This window comes from Schistocerca nitens, chromosome 8 (assembly GCF_023898315.1).
Source record: "Schistocerca nitens isolate TAMUIC-IGC-003100 chromosome 8, iqSchNite1.1, whole genome shotgun sequence".
Lineage (NCBI taxonomy): Eukaryota > Metazoa > Arthropoda > Insecta > Orthoptera > Acrididae > Schistocerca > Schistocerca nitens.
In genome coordinates this window covers 383,868,546-383,889,946 of record NC_064621.1, presented here as the reverse complement: position 1 = coordinate 383,889,946, position 21,401 = coordinate 383,868,546, and the positions used below count along the sequence as shown (strand labels likewise).

Below are 21,401 nucleotides of genomic sequence, written 5' to 3'. Positions count from 1 at the left end.
GAAATAACAAGCTGTGGTTCAGGATACCCTCCACCACACACCGTACAGTGGCTCGTGGAGTATCTGTGTAGAATTAGATATGTTGTCCATGAAAATTTACTCACTCAGTATTGATAATGACTTCTAAATTTTTCAATTTTTAATTTTATTACACTACTATGAAATTTCTTACTTTCCACTTTCTCTCTCTCTCTCTCTCTCTCTCTCTCTCTAACAAAAATTTGTTTTTTCAGTGATTTCAGCAAGCTCAGACACCACAGTAAAGGTCTGGAATGCACACAAAGGATTTTGCATGTCCACCTTGCGCACTCATAAAGATTATGTGAAAGCTCTGGCGTATGCCAAGGACAGAGAGCAAGTTGCATCAGCTGGCCTAGATAGGGCTATTTTCTTATGGGATGTGAATACACTGACAGCCCTCACAGCAAGCAACAACACTGTTACAAGTAAGTTCATACATATCTGTTGTAAACTAGGATAGCATTTACCCCCTCCTGGTGGTAGTGTGTGTGTGTGTGTGTGTGTGTGTGTGTGTGTGTGTGTGTGTTTGTGTGTGTGTGTGTGTAGCTCAGTACAAGACAAAGGAAGTATCTTCAGTCAGAAAGCAACATTGAAACAAGACTAAAGAAAAGGTGAATCTAGTTACCATCAGATAATTTCATATAAAGAACAGTATCAATGTTCTGCTGAACAGATTGTGCAACTTCAGTCTATTTTATTCTGTTTCTCTCCTGCCTGTCACATACAGGCTATTAAAAGTGACCTAGGTATTATTTTTTCTACCTGATAATACTAATTAATCTTTCTAAATGTTTTACTCAACAAATTAAATAAAGTACTTGCAGCAATGTTTCCTGGTTAACACATTGGCATTCCATTCTATGTTGCCAAATGGTGCTCAAAAATATTTGTGTGCGTGTGATAATTCGTAAACGTAAAATATCTTAAATGCCTGTTATATATTTAATGATGACCTACCCTCCCACCCCCACCCCCCTTAACCCCCAAAGTCTCTTGCGAGAGTACAAGCTAGGCCAACACACAGCCCTGACCCTTTGCAGTGCTACTTCCGTTTCTGTGCTGCAAGTCCATCCTTCTACTATTCTTTTTTCCCCTCTGCATGTCCACAGGCCGATCCTACTTGAATTTGGCTTATGGGTCCCCCCCTCCCACCCACCGACACTTCATACATCTTTTCATCCTTCACTGCATGGTGCCCATCATTGGATTTGAACTACCATCCATCTTCCAAATTTTACAGCCATTCCTTCGGGAAGGGGGGGGGGGGGGAGATCGTCAAGTACCTGTGCAGTGATGTGATATTTCCCTGCCCATGCAGGGATCACTATTGGTGCCTGCAGTGAAAACTCTCTGTGTATGTTAGGGTGTATGTGCCTGCCATGGCTGGGACACGGGCAGTGGTTACCTGCCCAGGTAGCTATAGGTGTGGTGGTGTGATGACCATGGGAAGAGCCACTACACTGGCACTAACTCATATGATTCATAAATGAGGTGGCTAAAACTTTCTTATGCTGATGGCTGCGTAGCCCCAACAGTCTCTTCAGAAGGAAAGGATTACTACACTGCACACATTTTAATTTCACAGAATGGGCATTTGATTAGTGAAACTGAGCAGTTCAAATTTGTAGGTGTACAGATAGATAGTAGACTGTCGTGGAAAGCAGACGTTCAGGATCTTTTTCAAACACTTAATGCTGCCATTTCTACTATTTGGACAGTAATTGAAGTAAGCGATCGTTCGACATGAGAATTAGTCTACTTTGCTTATTTTCATTTGCTTATGTCATATGTATTATATTTTGGGGTAACTCTTCCCATTCTAAACAGATATTTTTGGCTCAGAAACAGGCTGTTTGGGCAATAAGTGGTGGTATTTCTCGAACCAGTTGTTGACCCCTATTTATTAGTGTGGGTATTTTTATATTGCCCTCTCAATATATTTATTCTTTACTGTCATTTTTTGTCAACAATATCAACTTATTCTCAAGAATTAGCATCTTTTACTCAGTCAATACTCGGCAGGAATCCAATCTCGATTTGGATCGCACTTTCTGAACTCTTGTGTAGAAAGATATGCAGTATATTGCTGCATCCATTTTCAATAAGCTACCAGAAGAATTCAAAAATCTTAGCAGTAATCCATGTGCTTTTAAATTGAAACTGAAGAGTTTCCTTATGCATCACTCCTTCTATTCTGTTGAAGAGTTTCTGGAAAAATTAAGCCGATTCTTATGTTATATTTTTGATTGCATTTACTTAAACTTATGGTTTGACTTTTTTTGGGTTCATAAGCTTTTTATTTTATCTGTTATTACTTTTATGTTGTAATTTCATGTTCTATGACCTTGAAGATTTGCTCATCAGTTTGGTCCTATGAAACTAGTTGTGTAAATAAATAAATGTGACCCCACAATGTTTCCTATCCTGGCTACACTGTGGAGGAACATAGGGCTAAGAGACAAGGGGTGACATACTCCCCACAATACCTACAAGTAAACCTACTTGAGGGATACACTTCAATTTTCATCAAGTTTGATTATGTTGTACTGTACTTTAATATGTGCCCATACACCATTAAGTGACACCACCAAGCATAAAAAAGAAAACACAAATACAACATGAGGTATTTTATTCAATTGGACAGATAAAAAATCTGCTCACCAAGCGGTGGCAGAACACACATTTAAGACGGTTGTAATTGGCAAGCTTTCAGAGCCAGTGGTTCCTTCAGGCAGAAGAGTTGAAGGAGAAGGAAGAGGGTTGAAGGAAAAAGGACTGGAGAGGTCTAGGAAAAGGGATAAAATTCAGGAAAGTCACCCAGAACCATGGGTCAGAGGCTTACCGTACGGGATGAGAAGGAAAGACTGACTGTTGGGGAATGCATCAAATGAGATTTGAAAACCTGAGAGCTTAAACGACATTGCAATGACATGTCCACCTGTAGCAATTGTGGGTTTCAGTTGCATACGAATGCTCTTTATGCATTTCCCCAATTGTGTCAACTGCGACGAGTACCTTTTTCCCTGTTCAACAAAGTGCACTATCTTCCAAGAATTCAAGACTTTTGTCTGACAGTCATAGCAAGAGGCCAAGCAGAAATATTATTGTTTGCATCCTGTTCGTATGATGATGACGTTTCCTATGTCTACGATGATGTCATCCATTGTAAAAGCAGTACATTCCCCCTTCATGCCTTCTGCGTCAGGCCCTCCGGGCTGCTCAACTATGCCATCTTCCCTGGTGGTTGGGGTGCCGCTTCCTACAGTTTCCCCCATACCCACTTTGGGAGTGTGATCTCCCCACTGACTGGGAACATCGATCCTCAACCCACAGCCAGAGGAGCAACACCTTCCTCTGGTGTCTCTCACCTGGAATGGGTCCCTCATGTCACTTCCCTCTGAGGATTCCGCTGATCTGCAACAGAATACCATCCATTGGATGAAGGAGCCACATGTTGCTGGTCATAGGGATTCACATTCTTCCTCTGCCCTGGAATTAGGGCAGATAGGCCTTCACAAACATTGAAATCATCCAAAAAGAAGAGTGACAAAAAGACGACCTCCAAGATGGAGGTGGTTCTGGTGGTTACCATGCCACCAGATCCCGCATATACCATCTGTGTACCAGAGGCGGAGTTCCTGGTGGCCACTGTGGCGCTGACTCCTTTCACACACAACCTACCTCAGAATTTGTGTGTATGCCTTATTCTCACAACCAGTGGCAGCAGATGAGCCTGGTGTATGACATGGCTACTTGCTTCCTTCACGTTCTCGCTGGATGCTGTTAAATGGAACTGTAGTGTTTTTTCCATCACCTGGTTGACCTGTGACATCTCTTATACATTCCCTGTGCTTTCTGCATTGTCTCCAGGAAACTTGTTTCCCAGCACTGCAAACCCCTATCATCTGCGGCTACTGGGGCTATTTTAAGACTCTAGCTGACTATGACAGAGCATCAGGTGGTATTTGCACCTTGACTTTGTCTACAGCGATTGTGCGTCAAACGATATGACTTTGGAGGCTGTGGCTGTTCGTTTGAGGATGTCTCTGGATTTTATGTCTGCAATGTGTGCCTCCCTCCCGAAGGTGAAGGATTCAGAACATGGTATCTGCACTAATTTCTCAGTTCCTCCCACCCTTACTCATTTTGGGTGACTTCAGTGCTCACAGCCCTTAATGGGTGGAACTACAAACACTGGCCACAGTAAAGCTATTGAAACTCTGCTCACAACACTCGTTCTTTGTCTCTTAAATACCGGTACCCCATACATCGTGGCATATGAATCAAATTCAGACCTTCACTTTTCCATTTGCCACACCGGTCTCCCCCCTTCCATCCTTTGAAGACTCAATGATGACATGTGTGACACTGGTCACTTTTTTATTGTCATGTCTCTTCCTCAGCATCACTCACCTGGGCGTCCACCCAGATCGGACTCTCAACTGGGATGCTTTTGCCTCTGCCATTGTCCTTAGCATGCTGCCATGTGGACGTATCAATGTGGCTATCCAGAGCACAACCCCAGCCATTCTATGGAGCAACTCATTGTCTGTAAATGGTGCCATGCCCCGGTCCACCACCTAAAATGATAGAAATAACATTTCTGGAAATGGTATGCTACTATCATTGGACTGTGTACCATTTCTTCACTGGTTTAGGCAAATGTTCGATGCCTCCACAGACATCAGCCCTCACAGATGTACATGGTGTCTCCCCACTGACTCAAATGCTGTTGCCGAACATTTTTCTCTGCATTATGCTTGAGCCTGTGCATCTGAGAATTATTAGCCAGCATTTTGTGCTGTCAAATAACAGGTGGAGCAAATTCGCTTACCTTTCACTACAAATCACTTGGAGCCATATAATGCTCTGTTCAGTGACTGTGATTCCTCAGTGCCCTATCCCTCTGCCCTGACAAGGCTCCAGGGCCAGACTGCTTCCACAGCCAAATGCTCAAACACCTATCAGTGGACTGCCAACATTGCTGGAGTGGGAGTGAGTTCCTATCTCAATGGCGAGAAAGTGTCATGATGCTACTGAAGCCAGGTAGATACCCCCTTAGATGGACGGTTACGGCCCAATTAGTCTCACTGATGTTCCCTGCAAGTTGCTCAAATGTATGATGAGCCAGCGGCTGCGTTGGTATCTTGTATCCTGGGGTCATTTGACTCTGTCCCAGGACAGTTTTCATCATGGCTGTTCTAAGGCTGAGTATTTGGTCTGCCTGAAGTCTACTATCCAGTCAGCTTTTGCCCAGCGTCAACACCTTATTGCTGTTTGTCACTTTCTGTGACTAGTGTTTAATGCCTGATTGATGTGGCTTCCCCATCTTCGCCAACTTAAGCAGATATGCTGGTCAAACCTCAACACTCTTCACTGTCTCAGCAGCACAAGCTGGGATGCAAACAGCTGTACTCCAATGTGCCTTTACAGAGCGCTGATCTGTCCTGTCTTGATTATGGGAGTCTGTCATGTGGCTTGCTATTGCCTTCATCATTGCAGATGCTGGACCCGGTATAGCATTGTGAAGTCCAACATGCAAAAGGTGGCTTTTGGATCAGAATTGTGAACAGGCTACTTGTGGAGGCTGGGGACCCTCCAGTACAGATCAGGTGCCAACAACTGCTGAACTGCTGCTGAGTGATACACACTTCCTGCTCCCCTGAGGATTTGAAATACTGTGCCCCCCCCCCTTTTTTTTAAAAAAAAAAGAATCCACTTCACACAACAGTGGCCACTGCTTGGCCATCACAGAGCCCCTACATATGCAGCATCTTTTTCCTTGTGTGCTGCATCTTTATCCTCTTTCTGTTCTTTTTCCCCTCTCTTGGGGAACATGTCTGGGGTGTTATTGGAATGTTCCACATTGTCTGTCGCTGACATAAGAACAATCTTACCACTGTTTTTTATTCCCTCTTCCTTTCTTTGTTTCCCTTCTCCTCTCGTTCATCCACTTTGGCATTTGAGGTTCCTCTTTTTCTTCTTCCCCCCTGTGCGTTCCTGAAGGCTAGACCATGTGTCTGATGCGTAACAGGTGACTGGGTAACACTCAGTTCCCAGCCCCGGGTCAGCAGGTAGCGTTCCCATGTGCCCCCTGGTACAGGCCAGGCCCAGAGAGGGATGATTGCCTGAGCTGCAACCTCCCAAATTGCTGAATTGTCCCTCTTGTCAGGTGTTCGGAAGGTGTGAACAGTCACCTAAGGTGGGTGCACCCCCAGTTGGAAGGAGCGCACCATTGGAGATGCTGGCAATCGTGGGGGATTTTCTCGCAATAAGCCAATCATCTTCACAATCAACGTAGCAGCGTCTTCAGCCATGTCTTGATTGTATTTACTTCTCCACTGATAAAACCGTCCCTTTTTTTTTTTTTTTTTTAATTTCTTGTTGCGCAAATGGTTTCTCCCACCATCTTTACATCTTGGGCCTGTTGCTCTTCTATTCATTGAAACTACGAAATTCCTGGGACTCATGCTCAATAGGAAACGCTCTTGGTCCCCCCATCTGACTTACCTGCACCCCTTTGTATGCGGTCCCTCAATGTCCTACGTGTCCTCAATGGTACTTCCTGGGGTGCTTATCGAACCACCCTCCTCCGTTTTTACCGGTCCCTTGTCCGTTCAAAACTTGACTATGGGTGCTTTGTTTATGCGTCTACACATCCATCCCTCTTACACCGTCTCAAAACTATCCACCATTTTGGCATCCGTTTGGCCACTGGCGCCTTTTACACTAGCCTGGTGAACAGTTTGTATACTGAAGCTGCTGAACTACCATGCTCCTAGTGCTGTGACTTTCTCCTCAGCAGGTATGCATGCCGTTTGTCTGCCATTTGTGGCCACCCATCCTGTGCCTCCTCCTTCGAAGATTCCTTTGGTCACCAGGATGGAGCGGGTCCCTCTTATCTGTTAGCTCCTGAAATCGAGTCCGCTTTCAGCGTTTGCTTCAGCAGCTTAACTCCACACTACCTGCAACTTTTCCGGTGGGTTTGAACGCTTCAACACCTTGGTTTAGCGAAGTGGCCCTTTTGTTAACCTCGGCCTTCATGCACTTCCCAAGGACACTACTTCAGCCTTGCTCTATCACCTTCAGTTTCACAGCCTTCGCATGGAATTTCACGATAGTACCTTTGTGTGCACTGGTGGCTCTTGGACTGACCGTGGTGTCGTGTGTGCCTTCGTCATTGGTGCCGATGCTTTTTGGTATCGGCTTCCAGAACACTGTTCAGTATTTACAGCAGAGCACTTTGCCCTGTATTGGGTATGAAGTACACCCAGTGACACAGACTTTTTAATTGTGTCCTCTGCTCAGACTTTCTCAGCGCCCTTCAAAGTCTATGTGTGCTGTACACCGCCCATCCCTTAGTGCAACTGGTTCAGGAAAACAGTCACTTGCTCACTCTTGATGGAGCCACTGTGTTGTTGTTATGAGTTCCTGATCATGTTGGCCTGGCAGGAAACGAGGCTGCTGACTCTGCTGCCAAGGCTGCAGTCCTCATACCTCAGCCCACTAGTTCTTATATTACCTCCGAAGATCTCTGTGTTGCCATCTGTCAGCTGGTGGTGTTCCTCTGGCATCGGCATTGGTCTTCCCTTCAAGGGAATAAGCTCAGGATTATTAAGCCTCTTCCAGCGGCTTGGACGACAGCGTCTCGGCCCTCCTATCAGGATGAAGTCATTAGAACACGGTTGTGTATTGGGCACTGCCTTTTTAGCCATCATTATTTGATAAATGTGCCCAAGTTAACTCCTCTCTGTTTTTGTGTTCTGTAATTTTGACATGGGCGCATATGACCCCAGTGTTTTTGCACCCTAAAACAAAACAAAACAAAACTACAGTGGCCCAGGACTGAAGGCACGATCACAGTTCACCTACAACGTCTCTGCTCTAAACTCCAACACCCTCACAGTTGCCTCTTATCAGGGAGCAATCTGCCTGTGCCCCCATGGTGTCTACTCCCTTCTCAGATCTGTCTCAACCCATCCTTTGCCACCTGTTCCTTGCCATCCTTGATTCATTTCATACACTGATGGCTTTATGGTAAACGGACAAATTGATTTTGCCTTCACACACGCAAGGTGCTGTGAACTATGCTCCCTGCTGAACAGGTGCAGTGTATTCACAACTGAATTCGTAGCCAATTATTCTGCTTTTAGTTATGTTTGATATTGCACTGATCAGATTTTCTTAATCGGTAATGACTGCCGAAGTAGTCTTCAGGCTGTCGACCAATGCTACCCTTGAGACCCATTCATCGTGACAGTCCAGGATCTCCTTTCTGACCTCCATCAAGCTGGATGTTGGGTCAGGGAATGAACATGCTGACCAATTGGGGAAGTTTGCTACCAGGCTGCTGTCTTTCGAGATGGAGATAACAAAACTGGACCTTCAGTCAACTTTATGCCATCAGGTGTTGGAGGCTTGAAACATGGTTCGGTGTGCTTGGTTTTTCCGAACAAATTGTGAGCAGTAGAGAGGACGGCAAATCTTGTCAGATTTCCCTTCTTCCTTCTTGCAGGGAATCTACCGTTCTGTAAGCTTCACATTGGCCCATGGTGACATACCACGATTTGAGAATCCATCCCACTGTGGTGTGATGACATCTGATGTTGGCCCTAATTTGCCACCTTACAGTAAAACCTTAAACTCGTTGATTCTTTGCCTTTCGTGGTAGCAGATGACACCAAAGTCGCTGATCAGGTTTTATGTTTTACCCAAGAAGATGGTTTCTACCCCTCTTTCTGAGGGTGGGCACTTTGGCTTTGTAAGCCGCCTGCTCCGAACCAGGGTCCATGGCTGCCCTTGGTTGGTAGTCCAGCATGGCTCCTGCCCTTCCCACCTCTTTAATTCTTCTTATTCTTTTACACATGTCATTGTGTACTGTTTCATTGCCATCAGTCTCTTTCCTGAGATTTTATCAACTTGTCAAAGTTGCTAGTTTTCCTGTGGTAATGGAGGGTGTAGAAACACTGCTCAGATGCAGAGTGTGCCTTTCATCACATAACACGTCCTAGGGGCCTCCAGCTGTTTCCTGGGCAGAGCTCTTTGCCCACCTTCACCCTTTTACCCCTCTCTCCCTTCTACTTGTGCCAGTCTCTTGGTTTTATTGATTCTTGGTTACAATCGAGTTCATCAGGTTTTGTCTTCTGAATCCTTCCTCTCTGAGGGCTCTTCCCAACTTGATGCATATAGGATGGAGGGATTGACGACCTCATAGTTTGGTCCCTTTAACCCCATCAATCTAGTCCATGACCAACACATTATGAAGCTCCATGTTGTGTCCCAGTGTGGCATGGGCAGTCATTGTGTTAATTTAGAATAGTAATTTAATCCCTGACAACACACTCATAAAATACTAATAAGTGTAAGGTATCATGATTTATTCTTTCTCCTTATGATTTCTATCCATCTCCATATTGTCATTAAAGAAATTCCTCTTCAGCATATCTAAGTAATAGGTAGTATCATTTTCCTCATGGGGGCCATCACAGCCACATGTTTGTCAAAGGACATTTTGAAGTATTCTACCTAGGCTGTTTTTTCATTAGTACTCAATTTATTACACGTGGCACTGTTGTCCAATTGTGGCCTTACAGGCAACCTTCAAGCTCAATATACAAATGAACAGATCGAAGTATAAGTTTGGCTTAATGACATGCAAAAATAATATTTTACAGCTGACTAAAATTGTACTTAGAGGTGACGATGTGTTGTACAAGTATCCTGTTAATGAATGGTGATATAGCTGATCTAAAAGTGAGCACATAATCTACAAGCATCAGAATTAAAACCATAAACCTTACTGTGTGCAGTAATAGTCATCTTTACAACTAATGTCACAATATATGACACTGTATGTGCTCTCTTTCATTGTCAAATACTAGCTGTCACTTCTGTCCACACAGGAAACAGTTAAGCAATCATGTTGTTGTTGTTGTTGTTGTTGTTCTCTTCAGTCCTGAGACTGGTTTGATGCAGCTCTCCATGCTACTCTATCCTGTGCAAGCTTCTTCATCTCCCAGTACCTACTGCAACCTACATCCTTCTGAATCTGCTTAGTGTATTGATCTCTTGGTCTCCCTCTACGATTTTTACCCTCCACGCTGCCCTCCAATGCTAAATTTGGGATCCCTTGATGCCTCAAAACATGTCCTACCAACCGATCCCTTCTTCTAGTCAAGTTGTGCCACAAACTTCTCTTATCCCCAATCCTATTCAATACTTCCTCATTAGTTGCGTGATGTACCCACCTTATCTTCAGCATTCTTCTGTAGCACCACATTTCGAAAGCTTCTATTCTCTTCTTGTCCACACTAGTTATCGTCCATGTTTCACTTCCATACATGGCTACACTCCATACAAATACTTTCAGAAAAGACTTCCTGACACTTAAATCTATACTCGATGTTAACAAATTTCTCTTCTTCAGAAACGCTTTCCTTGCCATTGCCAGTCTACATTTTATATCCTCTCTACTTCGACCATCATCAGTAATTTTACTCCCTAAATAGCAAAACTCCTTTATTACTTTAAGTGTCTCATTTCCTAATCTAATCCCCCCAGCATCACCCGATTTAATTTGACTACATTCCATTATCCTCGTTTTGCTTTTGTTGATGTTCATCTTATATCCTCCTTTCAAGACACTGTCCATTCCGTTCAACTGCTCTTCCAAGTCTTTTGCTGTCTCTGACAGAATTACAATGTCATAGGCGAACCTCAAAGTTTTTACTTCTTCTCCATGAATTTTAATGCCTACTCCGAATTTTTCTTTTGTTTCCTTTACTGCTTGCTCAATATACAGATTGAATAACATCGGGGAGAGGCTACAACCCTGTCTCACTCCTTTCCCAACCACTGCTTCCATTTCATGCCCCTCGACTCTTACAACTGCCATCTGGTTTTTGTACAAATTGTAAATAGCCTTTCGCTCCCTGTATTTTACCCCTGCCACCTTCAGAATTTGAAAGAGAGTATTCCAGTTAACATTGTCAAAAGCTTTCTCTAAGTCTACAAATGTTAGCAACATAGGTTTGCCTTTTCTTAATCGTTCTTCTAAGATAACTCGTAAGGTCAGTATTGCCTTACGTGCTCCAACATTTCTACGGAATCCAAACTGATCTTCCCCAAGGTCCGCTTCTACCAGTTTTTCCATTCGTCTGTAAAGAATTCGCGTCAGTATTTTGCAGCTGTGACTTATTAAACTGATAGTTCGGTAATTTTCACATCTGTCAACACCTGCTTTCTTTGGGATTGGAATTATCATATTCTTCTTGAAGTCTGAGGGTATTTCGCCTGTCTCGTACATCTTACTCACCAGATGGTAGAGTTTTGTCATGACTGGCTCTCCCAAGGCCATCAGTAGTTCCAATGCAATGTTGTCTACTCCCGGGGCCTTGTTTCGACTCAGGTCTTTCAGTGCTCTGTCAAACTCTTCACGCAGTATCTTATCTCCCATTTCATCTTCATCTACATCCTCTTCCATTTCCATAATATTGTCCTCAAGTACATCGCCCTTGTATAAACCATCTATATACTCCTTCCACCTTTCTGCCTTCCCTTCTTGGCTTAGAACGGGGTTGCCATCTGAGCTCTTGATATTCATACAAGTGGTTCTCTTTTCTCCAAAGGTCTCTTTAATTTTCCTGTAGGCTGTATCTATCTTACCCCTAGTGAGACAAGCCTCTACATCCTTACATTTGTCCTCTAGCCATCCCTGCTTAGCCATTTTGCACTTCCTGTCGATCTCATTTTTGAGACGTTTGTATTCCTTTTTGCCTGCTTCATTTACTGCATTTTTATATTTTCTCCTTTCATCAATTAAATTCAATATTTCTTCTGTTACCCAAGGATTTCTATTAGCCCTCGTCTTTTTACCTACTTGATCCTCTGCTGCCTTCACTACTTCATCCCTCAGAGCTACCCATTCTTCTTCTACTGTATTTCTTTCCCCCATTCCTGTCAATTGTTCCCTTATGCTCTCCCTGAAACTCTGTACAACCTCTGGTTCTTTCAGTTTATCCAGGTCCCATATCCTTAAATTCCCACCTTTTTGCAGTTTCTTCAGTTTCAGTCTGCAGATCATAACCAATAGATTGTGATCAGAATCCACATCTGCCCCTGGAAATGTCTTACAATTTAAAACCTGTTCCTAAATCTCTGTCTTACCATTATATAATCTATCTGATACCTTTTAGTATCTCCAGGATTCTTCCAGGTATACAACCTTCTTTTATGATGCTTGAACCAAGTGTTAGCTATGATTAGGTTATGCTCTGTGCAAAGTTCTACAAGGTGGCTTCCTCTTTCATTTCTTCCCCCCAATCCATATTCACCTACTATGTTTCCTTCTCTCCCTTTTCCTACTGACGAATTCCAGTCACCCATGACTATTAAATTTTCGTCTCCCTTCACTACCTGAATAATTTCTTTTATCTCGTCATACATTTCATCAATTTCTTCATCATCTGCAGAGCTAGTTGGCATATAAACTTGTACTACTGTAGTAGGCATGGGCTTTGTGTCTATCTTGGCCACAATAATGCATTCACTATGCTGTTTGTAGTAGCTAACCTGCACTCCTATTTTTTTATTCATTATTAAACCTACTCCTGCATTACCCCTATTTGATTTTGTATTTAGAACCCTGTAATCACCTGACCAAAAGTCTTGTTCCTCCTGCCACCGAACTTCACTAATTCCCACTATATCTAACTTTAACCTATCCATTTCCCTTTTTAAATTTTCTAACCTACCTGCCCGATTAAGGGATCTGACATTCCACGCTCCGATCCGTAGAATGCCAGTTTTCTTTCTCCTGATAACGACGTCCTCTTGAGTAGTCCCCGCCCGGAGATCCGAATGGGGGACTATTTTACCTCCGGAATATTTTACCCAAGAGGACGCCATCATCATTTAATCATACAGTAAAGATTCATGTCCTCGGGAAAAATTACGGCTGTAGTACTTATACACATTTATCTACTGCTACCAGTCATTTTCAACCATTGACTTCTCTTTCTGTTCTTCCGCCCTCGCTGACTGTTGAGTGGGAGGTCATTGACGACCTTCATTCCAGTGACCACTTCCCAATGTGCCTTCACCTACTAAATGGCACACCACCTGAAGTTAAGCCCCCAAAATGGATGGTCAGCAGGGCTAACTAGATGCGTTTCAGTCGGTTGGCTGTGTTTGAATACGGCAACAGCGTCCAAGGATGGGTGGACCACATCACACGATTGATCCATCGTGATGCTGACCTTTTCATCCCACAGTCCTCAAGTCACCTTAGGAGGCAACCAGTACCTTGATGGACAGATGAGTGCTGTTCTGTGATCTGGAAAAGGCATGCGGCTCTTCGGCATTTTAAATGCCGACCAATAGCAGACGACCTTAGGGCTTTTCGAGTTGCGAGGGCCAAGGCTCGACACGTCATTAGCGAGAGTAAGAAAAGGTCATGGCAAGCATTCCTGGACTCCATCAGTTATTCCACTTATGGGAAGTCATCCCGAGGATTTACCGTAAACGCAGCTGTTTACCAATAGCCGCAGTGCTGAAACAGAGGTGCCTCCAAACAACACGCAGAGACATTATTCAGATGCTGGCCGAACATTTTGCACAAACTACCTCCAGTGCAAGCCAGGATGCAGTGTTTCGTCACTATCGTATGACTGTAGAGAACAAAAAGTTGGACTTCAGGTTCGACAGTTCTGAGGCCTACGACTCCCCTTTCTCCATGTGGGACCTCAAATCGGCACTGACTGAGATCCGTGTCACTGCACCCAGTCATGACCAAATCCGGTACTGCATGCTTTGACATTTTCCAGCAGCATCAAAGGAAATCCTCCTCGAATGTTTTAATCTAATATGGCAGACAGGCAACTTCCCCAATTCGTGGTGTGAGGCAATTCTGTTTCAAACCAGGAAAGGACTACACATGTCCCAGTAGTTATCGGAGTATCGCCTTAACGAGCTGTGTAGGAAAGACCCTGGAGCGAATGGTTAGCCATCGTCTGGTCTGGTTGTCAGAGACCAGGGAACTCCTGAGCCACTCTCAGTGTAGGTTCTGAAGATTTCGGTCCACTGTCGACAATCCGACCCTCCTAGAAGTGGCTATTCACCAGGATTTCCTCCATAAGCATCACTGTATCGGTGTACTCTTAAATATAAATAAGGCATACGATGCTTCTTGGAGACACTGTGTTCTTGCACAACAGGGCTTTCGCGGCCACCTCCCCATCTTCATACGGTCTTTCCTGTCTCAGTGAATTTTTAGGACCGGGGTTGGTGATGCACTGTTTTATCGATTTGAGCAGGAGAATACTGTTCCTCAGGGCAGTGTTTTAAGTGTTACACTCTTTGCTATAGCCATCAACAGTATGACATCTACAGTAAGGAGTCCTGTACACTGCTCCTTATTTGTAGACGATTTTGCCGTTTTCTGTTCTTCCTCCAGTGTTGCGAGCGTGAGCCATCAGTTGTATCTTACAATGCGGAGGTTAGAGGAATGGGCTGTAGAGGTGGGTTTCCAGTTTTCTGCAGGTAAGTGTGCGTGTGTTTATTTTAATCATTCTCGTCATCTTTTTAATTTGCCTGCTTTGAATATGAGGGACACCATCCTTCATTTTAGAGACACAGTGCGGTTTGTGGGCCTTGTTTTTGGCTCCCGATTTTCATGGTTACCACACCTGCGAGACCCGAAAGCCAGAACCCCGAAGGTACTGAACATCAAGTGCATTAGCCAGTGGTCTTGGGGAGTGGACAGGGTGTGTCTCCTTCAGTTTTATCAGGCTTTTGTCCGTTTGCAGCTGGACTATGGTTACACGGTGTACAGGTCAATGAGGCTCTCTTACTTGTTTCTCATTGACACTGTCCACCTTGAGGGAATTCGGCGGGCCACGGGTGCTTATCGGACCAGTCCCATGCCTAGCATCTGTGCTGAAGCAGGGAAACCGCTACTTACCATCTGGTGCCAGACCCTCCTGGTGCATCAACCGTTTAAGTTCCTTGCATCTCCGACTTCACCTGCACACCATACTCTTGCTCGTCCACCTCTGGAATGCCTTTTTTCCAAGTGTCCACGAGCCACGATGCAATTTGGGATCTGCGTGTAATCTGTGCTGGAGTCACCTCGTGTGGAGCCAGTGCAAACCCAAATCCAGGGTTTTAACCGGCTGCTGCCCTGGTTACAGGAGAGGCTCAGAGTTGATTTAGATTTGGTGTAGTTCGAGAGAGATAGCACTCCTGCTTCTGTTTTTGATGTGATATTCTCTGATATTTTATGTGGGTACCATTACCATGTAGGTTGTTTTTTTTTGGGGGGGGGGGTCTTAACAAGAAGACCCTGTTGGTTGCTCTGTCGTTTTCCTGGATCATGTCCTCAAGGTCAGTCTGCCTCCAGAATTTACCGTCTTCGACGCAGAATTACATGCAATCTTGTGAGTACTGGAGCAGATGAGACGTTCTGCCTGTGTTAGATTTATCGTTTCTCGGATTCTCTCTCCATTGTTTATACCTAGCAGATTCAGTAACCCAGAATATTCAGGATGCCCTCCTACAACTACGACTGGGGAAGGTGGTGTCATTCTGCTGGTTACCTGTGCAATTTGGAACTGTGGGGAATGAAAGGGTGGATCGAGCAGCCAAGGAGGCATGTCGTGATCCTCTGGTATTTCGGTGTATTATACCCCTGCATGCTATCACCTAGCTGTTGAGGTACAAAGTCATGTGTTGATGGGAAAGCGAGTGGATGGCAGATAACAAGCTCCATGTCATCAAGCCCACAACTCAGCCATGGAGTACTTCCTTCCAGCCATGTTGCCGGGATGAGGTCCTTCTTACTCATCTTCGCATAGGTCACGGTCCTATGATACATGGATTCTTACTCCGGCGAGAGGACCCTCCAATGTGTGGTGCTAGTGGCATGCAGATCACGGTGCACCACATTTTATAGGAGTGCATTTTATTTGTCGACCAGCGGACTGTGGCGGATTGGCCAGCAGATCTGCTGTCTATTTTATGTAATGATCAAACGAGTGCGGTTAGGGTTTTAAAGTTTTGTGAGTTGTCCAACGTTTTAACAAGATTTTTGGGAGATGTCCTTAATGTGTCAAAGGGTGACTGGCTCACACTAGTTTTTTATAAGTGGTCAGCCAGTCACTTTTCCCTGTGCTTTCAGTTCTTCTGTGTTTTGTTTTCTCTGTGTTTTAATTTCTTGATTAGCTCTCTTCCCTCGCAATTGGTTTTAGTGCATGTGAGAGTGCACGTGATACAGAGTGACTGTGTGGTCATTTCGAGTAGTTTTCATATGTGTAAGGGGCGCTGATGACCTTGCCGGCGTGCACCCCCCCCCCCCCCCCCCCCACACACACACACACACCTAGACTACCTCAGACTATGCTTTGCAAATAACTGTCTATCGTTTTATTTTGCATTCTATCATGATCCTATAATTGAGCACTGTCATATGATTCACTGCATCATACATTTTTTCCTTAGTTTATTAAATGTTTTAATTTATTTGACAACCATATGTTTTAGTTTGCTATGTTTTCTAATTGTTCCCCCCACCCCATCCCTCGACCCCCCCCTCCCCCCTCCTAATTGTTATAGCTGCTAGTAGGGCATTCACAGACCATCATACAACATTAAATTATTGTTTTTATGGATGAAATGTTTTAACTGTCACATTATACCTTGGGACTTCTTTTAGCTGTAGCAAACTACTTCTGTTCATTGCTTAAATATTGGCAACCACATATTTTAAGCTCTTATGTATTCTTTACTTGATGCATTATTTGCCATATTAGCTGCTAGTAGCCCCTTTCATGTAAGGTGACCATATGTCATGATGCTAAAATATAAATTTATTATTTTTTCTTTTCAACTTGTCATTTTTATGTCATCTGGCAAGTCATGTATTACAATAACTATTCTGACTCGTAAGCTATCGCCATTCATGAGTGTCGCTTTGTAGCCAAAGAAAACATAGTTTACTCGTAAACTATAAACATTGTTTGTTACGTGTATAGGGTGTTTCAGTAAAAATGTTTCTCACTGTAACTAGTATACTAATAGGCGATGGGAAATTTTTTTGTGGTACGTCAACATAAGAAACTTTACACTTTCAGTAGAGCTATGAACATAGTTTATTGTGTTGTTATTCTTCAATTGAGCAATAGTTGTTTCTATCCTGCACTGGAATCATTTAAACCACCTGTGTACAATTCAACTTCAATTATATTACTATCACATTTAATGTGGGAGCTACAACCCTTCAAAGTTTCAGGGACGGATACCGCACACTGTACATTACACAGTGCACCTTCTAAAGGTGCTGTGGAAGAGATGTAACGTCGCCAAAGTCACTGAGCGATGAGCTTTCTCGATGTCCTGTAAGACTGTTGACTGTCGCCATACACAGCTGTATATATGACTGGTCAAACCACACGCAAACAAATGGGGTTCAGTGTGCCGTGGGTAGTGATGTCGAATGAAAAGAACATTGATGTGCTGCTGACACTTGGCGATTGCCGACATGATGCCACTGAAGCAGGCATAGCATGTGCCATGAGATGTCCTAGGAGAAGAGCTCTGGCAGCCATTATGTTCTTACGTGCAGACCAGAAAGCACATAGCTTGGGATTGTATAGCAATAACAGACAAAGACCTGCAGGAAGTGAGGAGATAAAGGTGTTTGTTTTAGCTGCAATACATCACGATCCCCATGTCAGCTTAAAGAGACATTGCTGCAGTTGCTGGTATCGGCCTTACGTCTGTGTGGCTGTACAATGGAAAATCCGGGATGGAATGTAACAATATTATGAGAAGGAAAGTTGCTACTCACCCTATAGCAGAGATACTAAGTCGCAGATAAGCACAACAAAAAGACTCTCACAATTATAGCTTTCGGCTGTTAAAGCCTTCGTCAACAATAGGCACACATACATGTGCGCGTGCCACCCTCTCCTCTCCTCCACACACACACACACACACACACACACACACACACGCGCGAGCGCGAGCGCGCGCGCGCGCGCGCGCACGCACGCAAACGCAGCTCTCACGCATGACTGCAGTCTCGGAAAACTGTGGTTTCAGTTGCCTGAGACAGCAGCCGTGTGTGTGTGTGTGTGTGTGTGTGTGTGTGTGTGTGTGTGTGTTGTTGACGAAGGCCTTAACGGCCGAAAGCTACAATTATGAGGGTCTTTTTCTTGTGCCTATCTGTGACTCAGCATCTCTGCTATATGGTGAGTAGCAACTTTCCTTCTCATAATATTAGTGCCGAGCACAGGGTCACAAGTTTCACACATAGTGTCTGTTAATCACCCAGGGGCTGTATGGAAACTGTTTCAATTGAAAAGTTACTTTCTGTGAATAGGCCATGCGTAATTTCACTCTGGAGTTCTTACAGAGTGTTACTTTCTCAGTGAGTCCATGTTCACATATTATGGTACAGTGACCTGTCATAACATGCACTATTGGGCCACAGACAATCCTCGTGGGTACGACTTGTCGAACGTCAATGTCGGTGGTCCATTATCGGTGTGGAATCCTTGGGGAAGAAATCTTTGGTCCACACTACTTCACAGGTAAACTTTCGGGTGAGATGTGTCGGGCTTTTATAGTCAACACTTTGGGTGTTGTCCTTGAACATGTTTGTGTAGACATCAGAGTCCATGTGTTGATGCAGTACAATGGTCACCCAGCCCCTTCTGTGCATGTTGCTGGGGAAGAACTGAACAACAGATTCTCTGGAAGATGGTTGGGGCACTGGTCCTCATGAGTGGTCCACATTGTTGCCTGATTTAACACCAGTAGATTTCTTTTTGTGGGGATATCTAAAGAATAAGGTTTGTTGTGAAGCTCATAAACCCAGATGATCTAAAATGGCATATAGAGGAAGCATGTCGCTCCATGACACCAGCACTGTTATGTCTCGTCTGCAGACCTTCACAAGGGTCATTGCATTGTGCATTCAGAAACATGAACACACATTTGAACGCCTCATTTAAATCAACATTCTTCTGCCAGAACATCCATCACCCACTGTCACATATTATGTATGTATGGTATTCCCCCATGAAACTTTAAGGGTTGTAGCTCCTAAAATAAATCTGATAGGAATTTGATTTAAATTGATTTGTACTCAGCTGGTTTCAATAATTCCAGTAAGAGATAGAAACAACTGTTATTCCATTTAAAAAATTGCTGTCTCTTTGTTGCTGCTCTTTGGAAAATAACGTGAATAAGCTATGTTCATATGTCAGCAGAAAGTGTAATGTTTCTTGTGTTGACCTACCACAATAAATTTTCCCATCATCTATTAATTTGTAACTTACAGGGCCAAATACTTTTAGTGACACACCCTTTAAGTAGTTACATTGTCTTGGGCTATATTTCTAATGATGTACCATCTTGCAGTGTGTATTTCTAAATTTTTTACATCCAAAATTTAATGAAGACTTCCTTCCACCCTTTTCCTGGATTTCCCTGTACTCTCCAGATGCATTTGAAGCCTTGGCATACTGTTCATTTGGTTTTACAATTTAGACCTTTTAATTTATGCTTGTAATAGCATACAATATGTTACGTCTCTTTACTCGTGTATCACTCTGTGGACACGCTGATTCAAATTGCTGTGTCTTTGCTGTAAGTGTTTCACGTTTGGGCAGAAGTGACAGTTGGAGCTCAAAAATGAAAGTGAGCTCAGATAGTGTCATATAAAATATCGTTAGTTATAAAGATGACTGTTACTGCACACTGTAAGCTTTGTGATTTTAATTCTGATGCTCACATGTTAAGTGCTTGCTTTCAGATTGGCTATATCACCATTTATTAACAGAATACTTGTACAACACTTCGACACATATAAGTACAATTTTAGTTTGTAAAATATTATTTTTGCATGTCTGTATCTTGTTGTATTTTTGATGTGTTTCTTTGTAGATTGAGCTTGAAGATGGCCTGTAAGGCTGGAGTTTAGGACAACCATGTCAGGTATAAAAAATTGCCTACTTGAGAAAAAATACACGAGGTGGAAAACTTCAAAATATCCTTCAGTGGATAGTAGTTAATAGGTGTTAAGAAATATTTATTAAGTAAAAAGAAGTAAAGCTGGCATTAAACTAAAAGATTGTTTTGAACACCATAGTGCTTTGATAAGCACTGCCTGCTATTGATGGTGCTTTACTGTTGCCTTCCTGATCTACCCTGCCAGTTACAGGGGGATCTTCAGTTAAACATGGGTCCCTGACCAAGTTGCGCTCAGTATTTTTCACATTAACGAACATTACCAGAGATGAAAGAAGTGAGAAGTGACAAATAAAAATGCTAAGGCTGACCATAGATATAGTGCAAGAGCTTTGGAACCATGACCTGCCCCTTAACCACACAGCCACTGAGCCAAATACAGGGTGTTTCAGAAAGGACTTCACAAATTTGAAAATTCATATAAATTAATTCATAGTACCTACAGAGTTTATTGTAATGTCAGTTTGTAGGGAAATACACCAAGTTTTGTTTCACATAGTTTGCTAGTGCCAAATCGCACCGTAAGGAGTGCTTGCAGCAGTTGCATTAAAGAGGGCTGCCTTCACTGGACCCAAGCATGGTAACTGTGTGTTGTCAGCGACAATAGTTCAGCATAATTTCCGTACCATCTATGTTAAAGATCCTCCTAGTAGGCCTACAATTTATGAGTGGCACAAGTGTTTTGTAGAAACAGGGTGCTTGGTAAGGTTTGGGAGATCATCAGGTCATCCAAGCAAATCTGACAATGTCATTGAGTGAGTGAGACGATGTTTTGTCAACAACTCTGTGGAATCGACCCGGCTTGCATCTCGCAAACTGCAGATCCCACATATGACTGCTTGGTGTGTGTTGAGAAACCATTTGCATTTGAAACTGCACAGATTGACAATCATACAAGCAATAAAAGATGCTGATAAAATTGCTCACAAGAACTTCTGTGTGGATATGTTAAATCGATTATATGAGGATGAGCCTTCCTTGGACAAAATCATCTTTTCTGATGAGTCGACTTCTCACTTACGTGGCAAGGTTAACACACATAACTGTAGGATTTGGGGCAGTGAAAATCCACATCAAACATTGTAACATGTTCATGATAGCCCTAAACTGAATGTTTTTTTGTGCATTGAGCAAGAACAAAGTGTACAGCCCCTTTTTTTCCATGATAGAACTATCACCAAGATAGTGTACCTGGGTATGTTACAACAATTTCTGATACCACAGATTGATGAGAATGAACAAGAACAAACTGTTTACTTCATGCAAGATGGTGCACCACCCCTGAACCTGGCTGTCATCCAGGATTTTCTCAGTTACCGCTTTCCAGATCAAGGGATTGGCCATGAGGCACC

General features: G+C 43.4%; 1 protein-coding gene across 1 annotated transcript in view; it reads left to right on the top strand.

The window, feature by feature from the left end:
- Positions 1 to 21,401, top strand: part of LOC126198930 (WD repeat-containing protein 48) — a 154,934-nt gene that overhangs the window by 46,482 nt on the left and 87,051 nt on the right. The window contains exon 3 of the mRNA XM_049935567.1: positions 234 to 446. Coding sequence (XP_049791524.1) covers positions 234 to 446 — 213 coding nt within the window. The remainder of the gene's footprint in view (positions 1 to 233; positions 447 to 21,401) is intronic.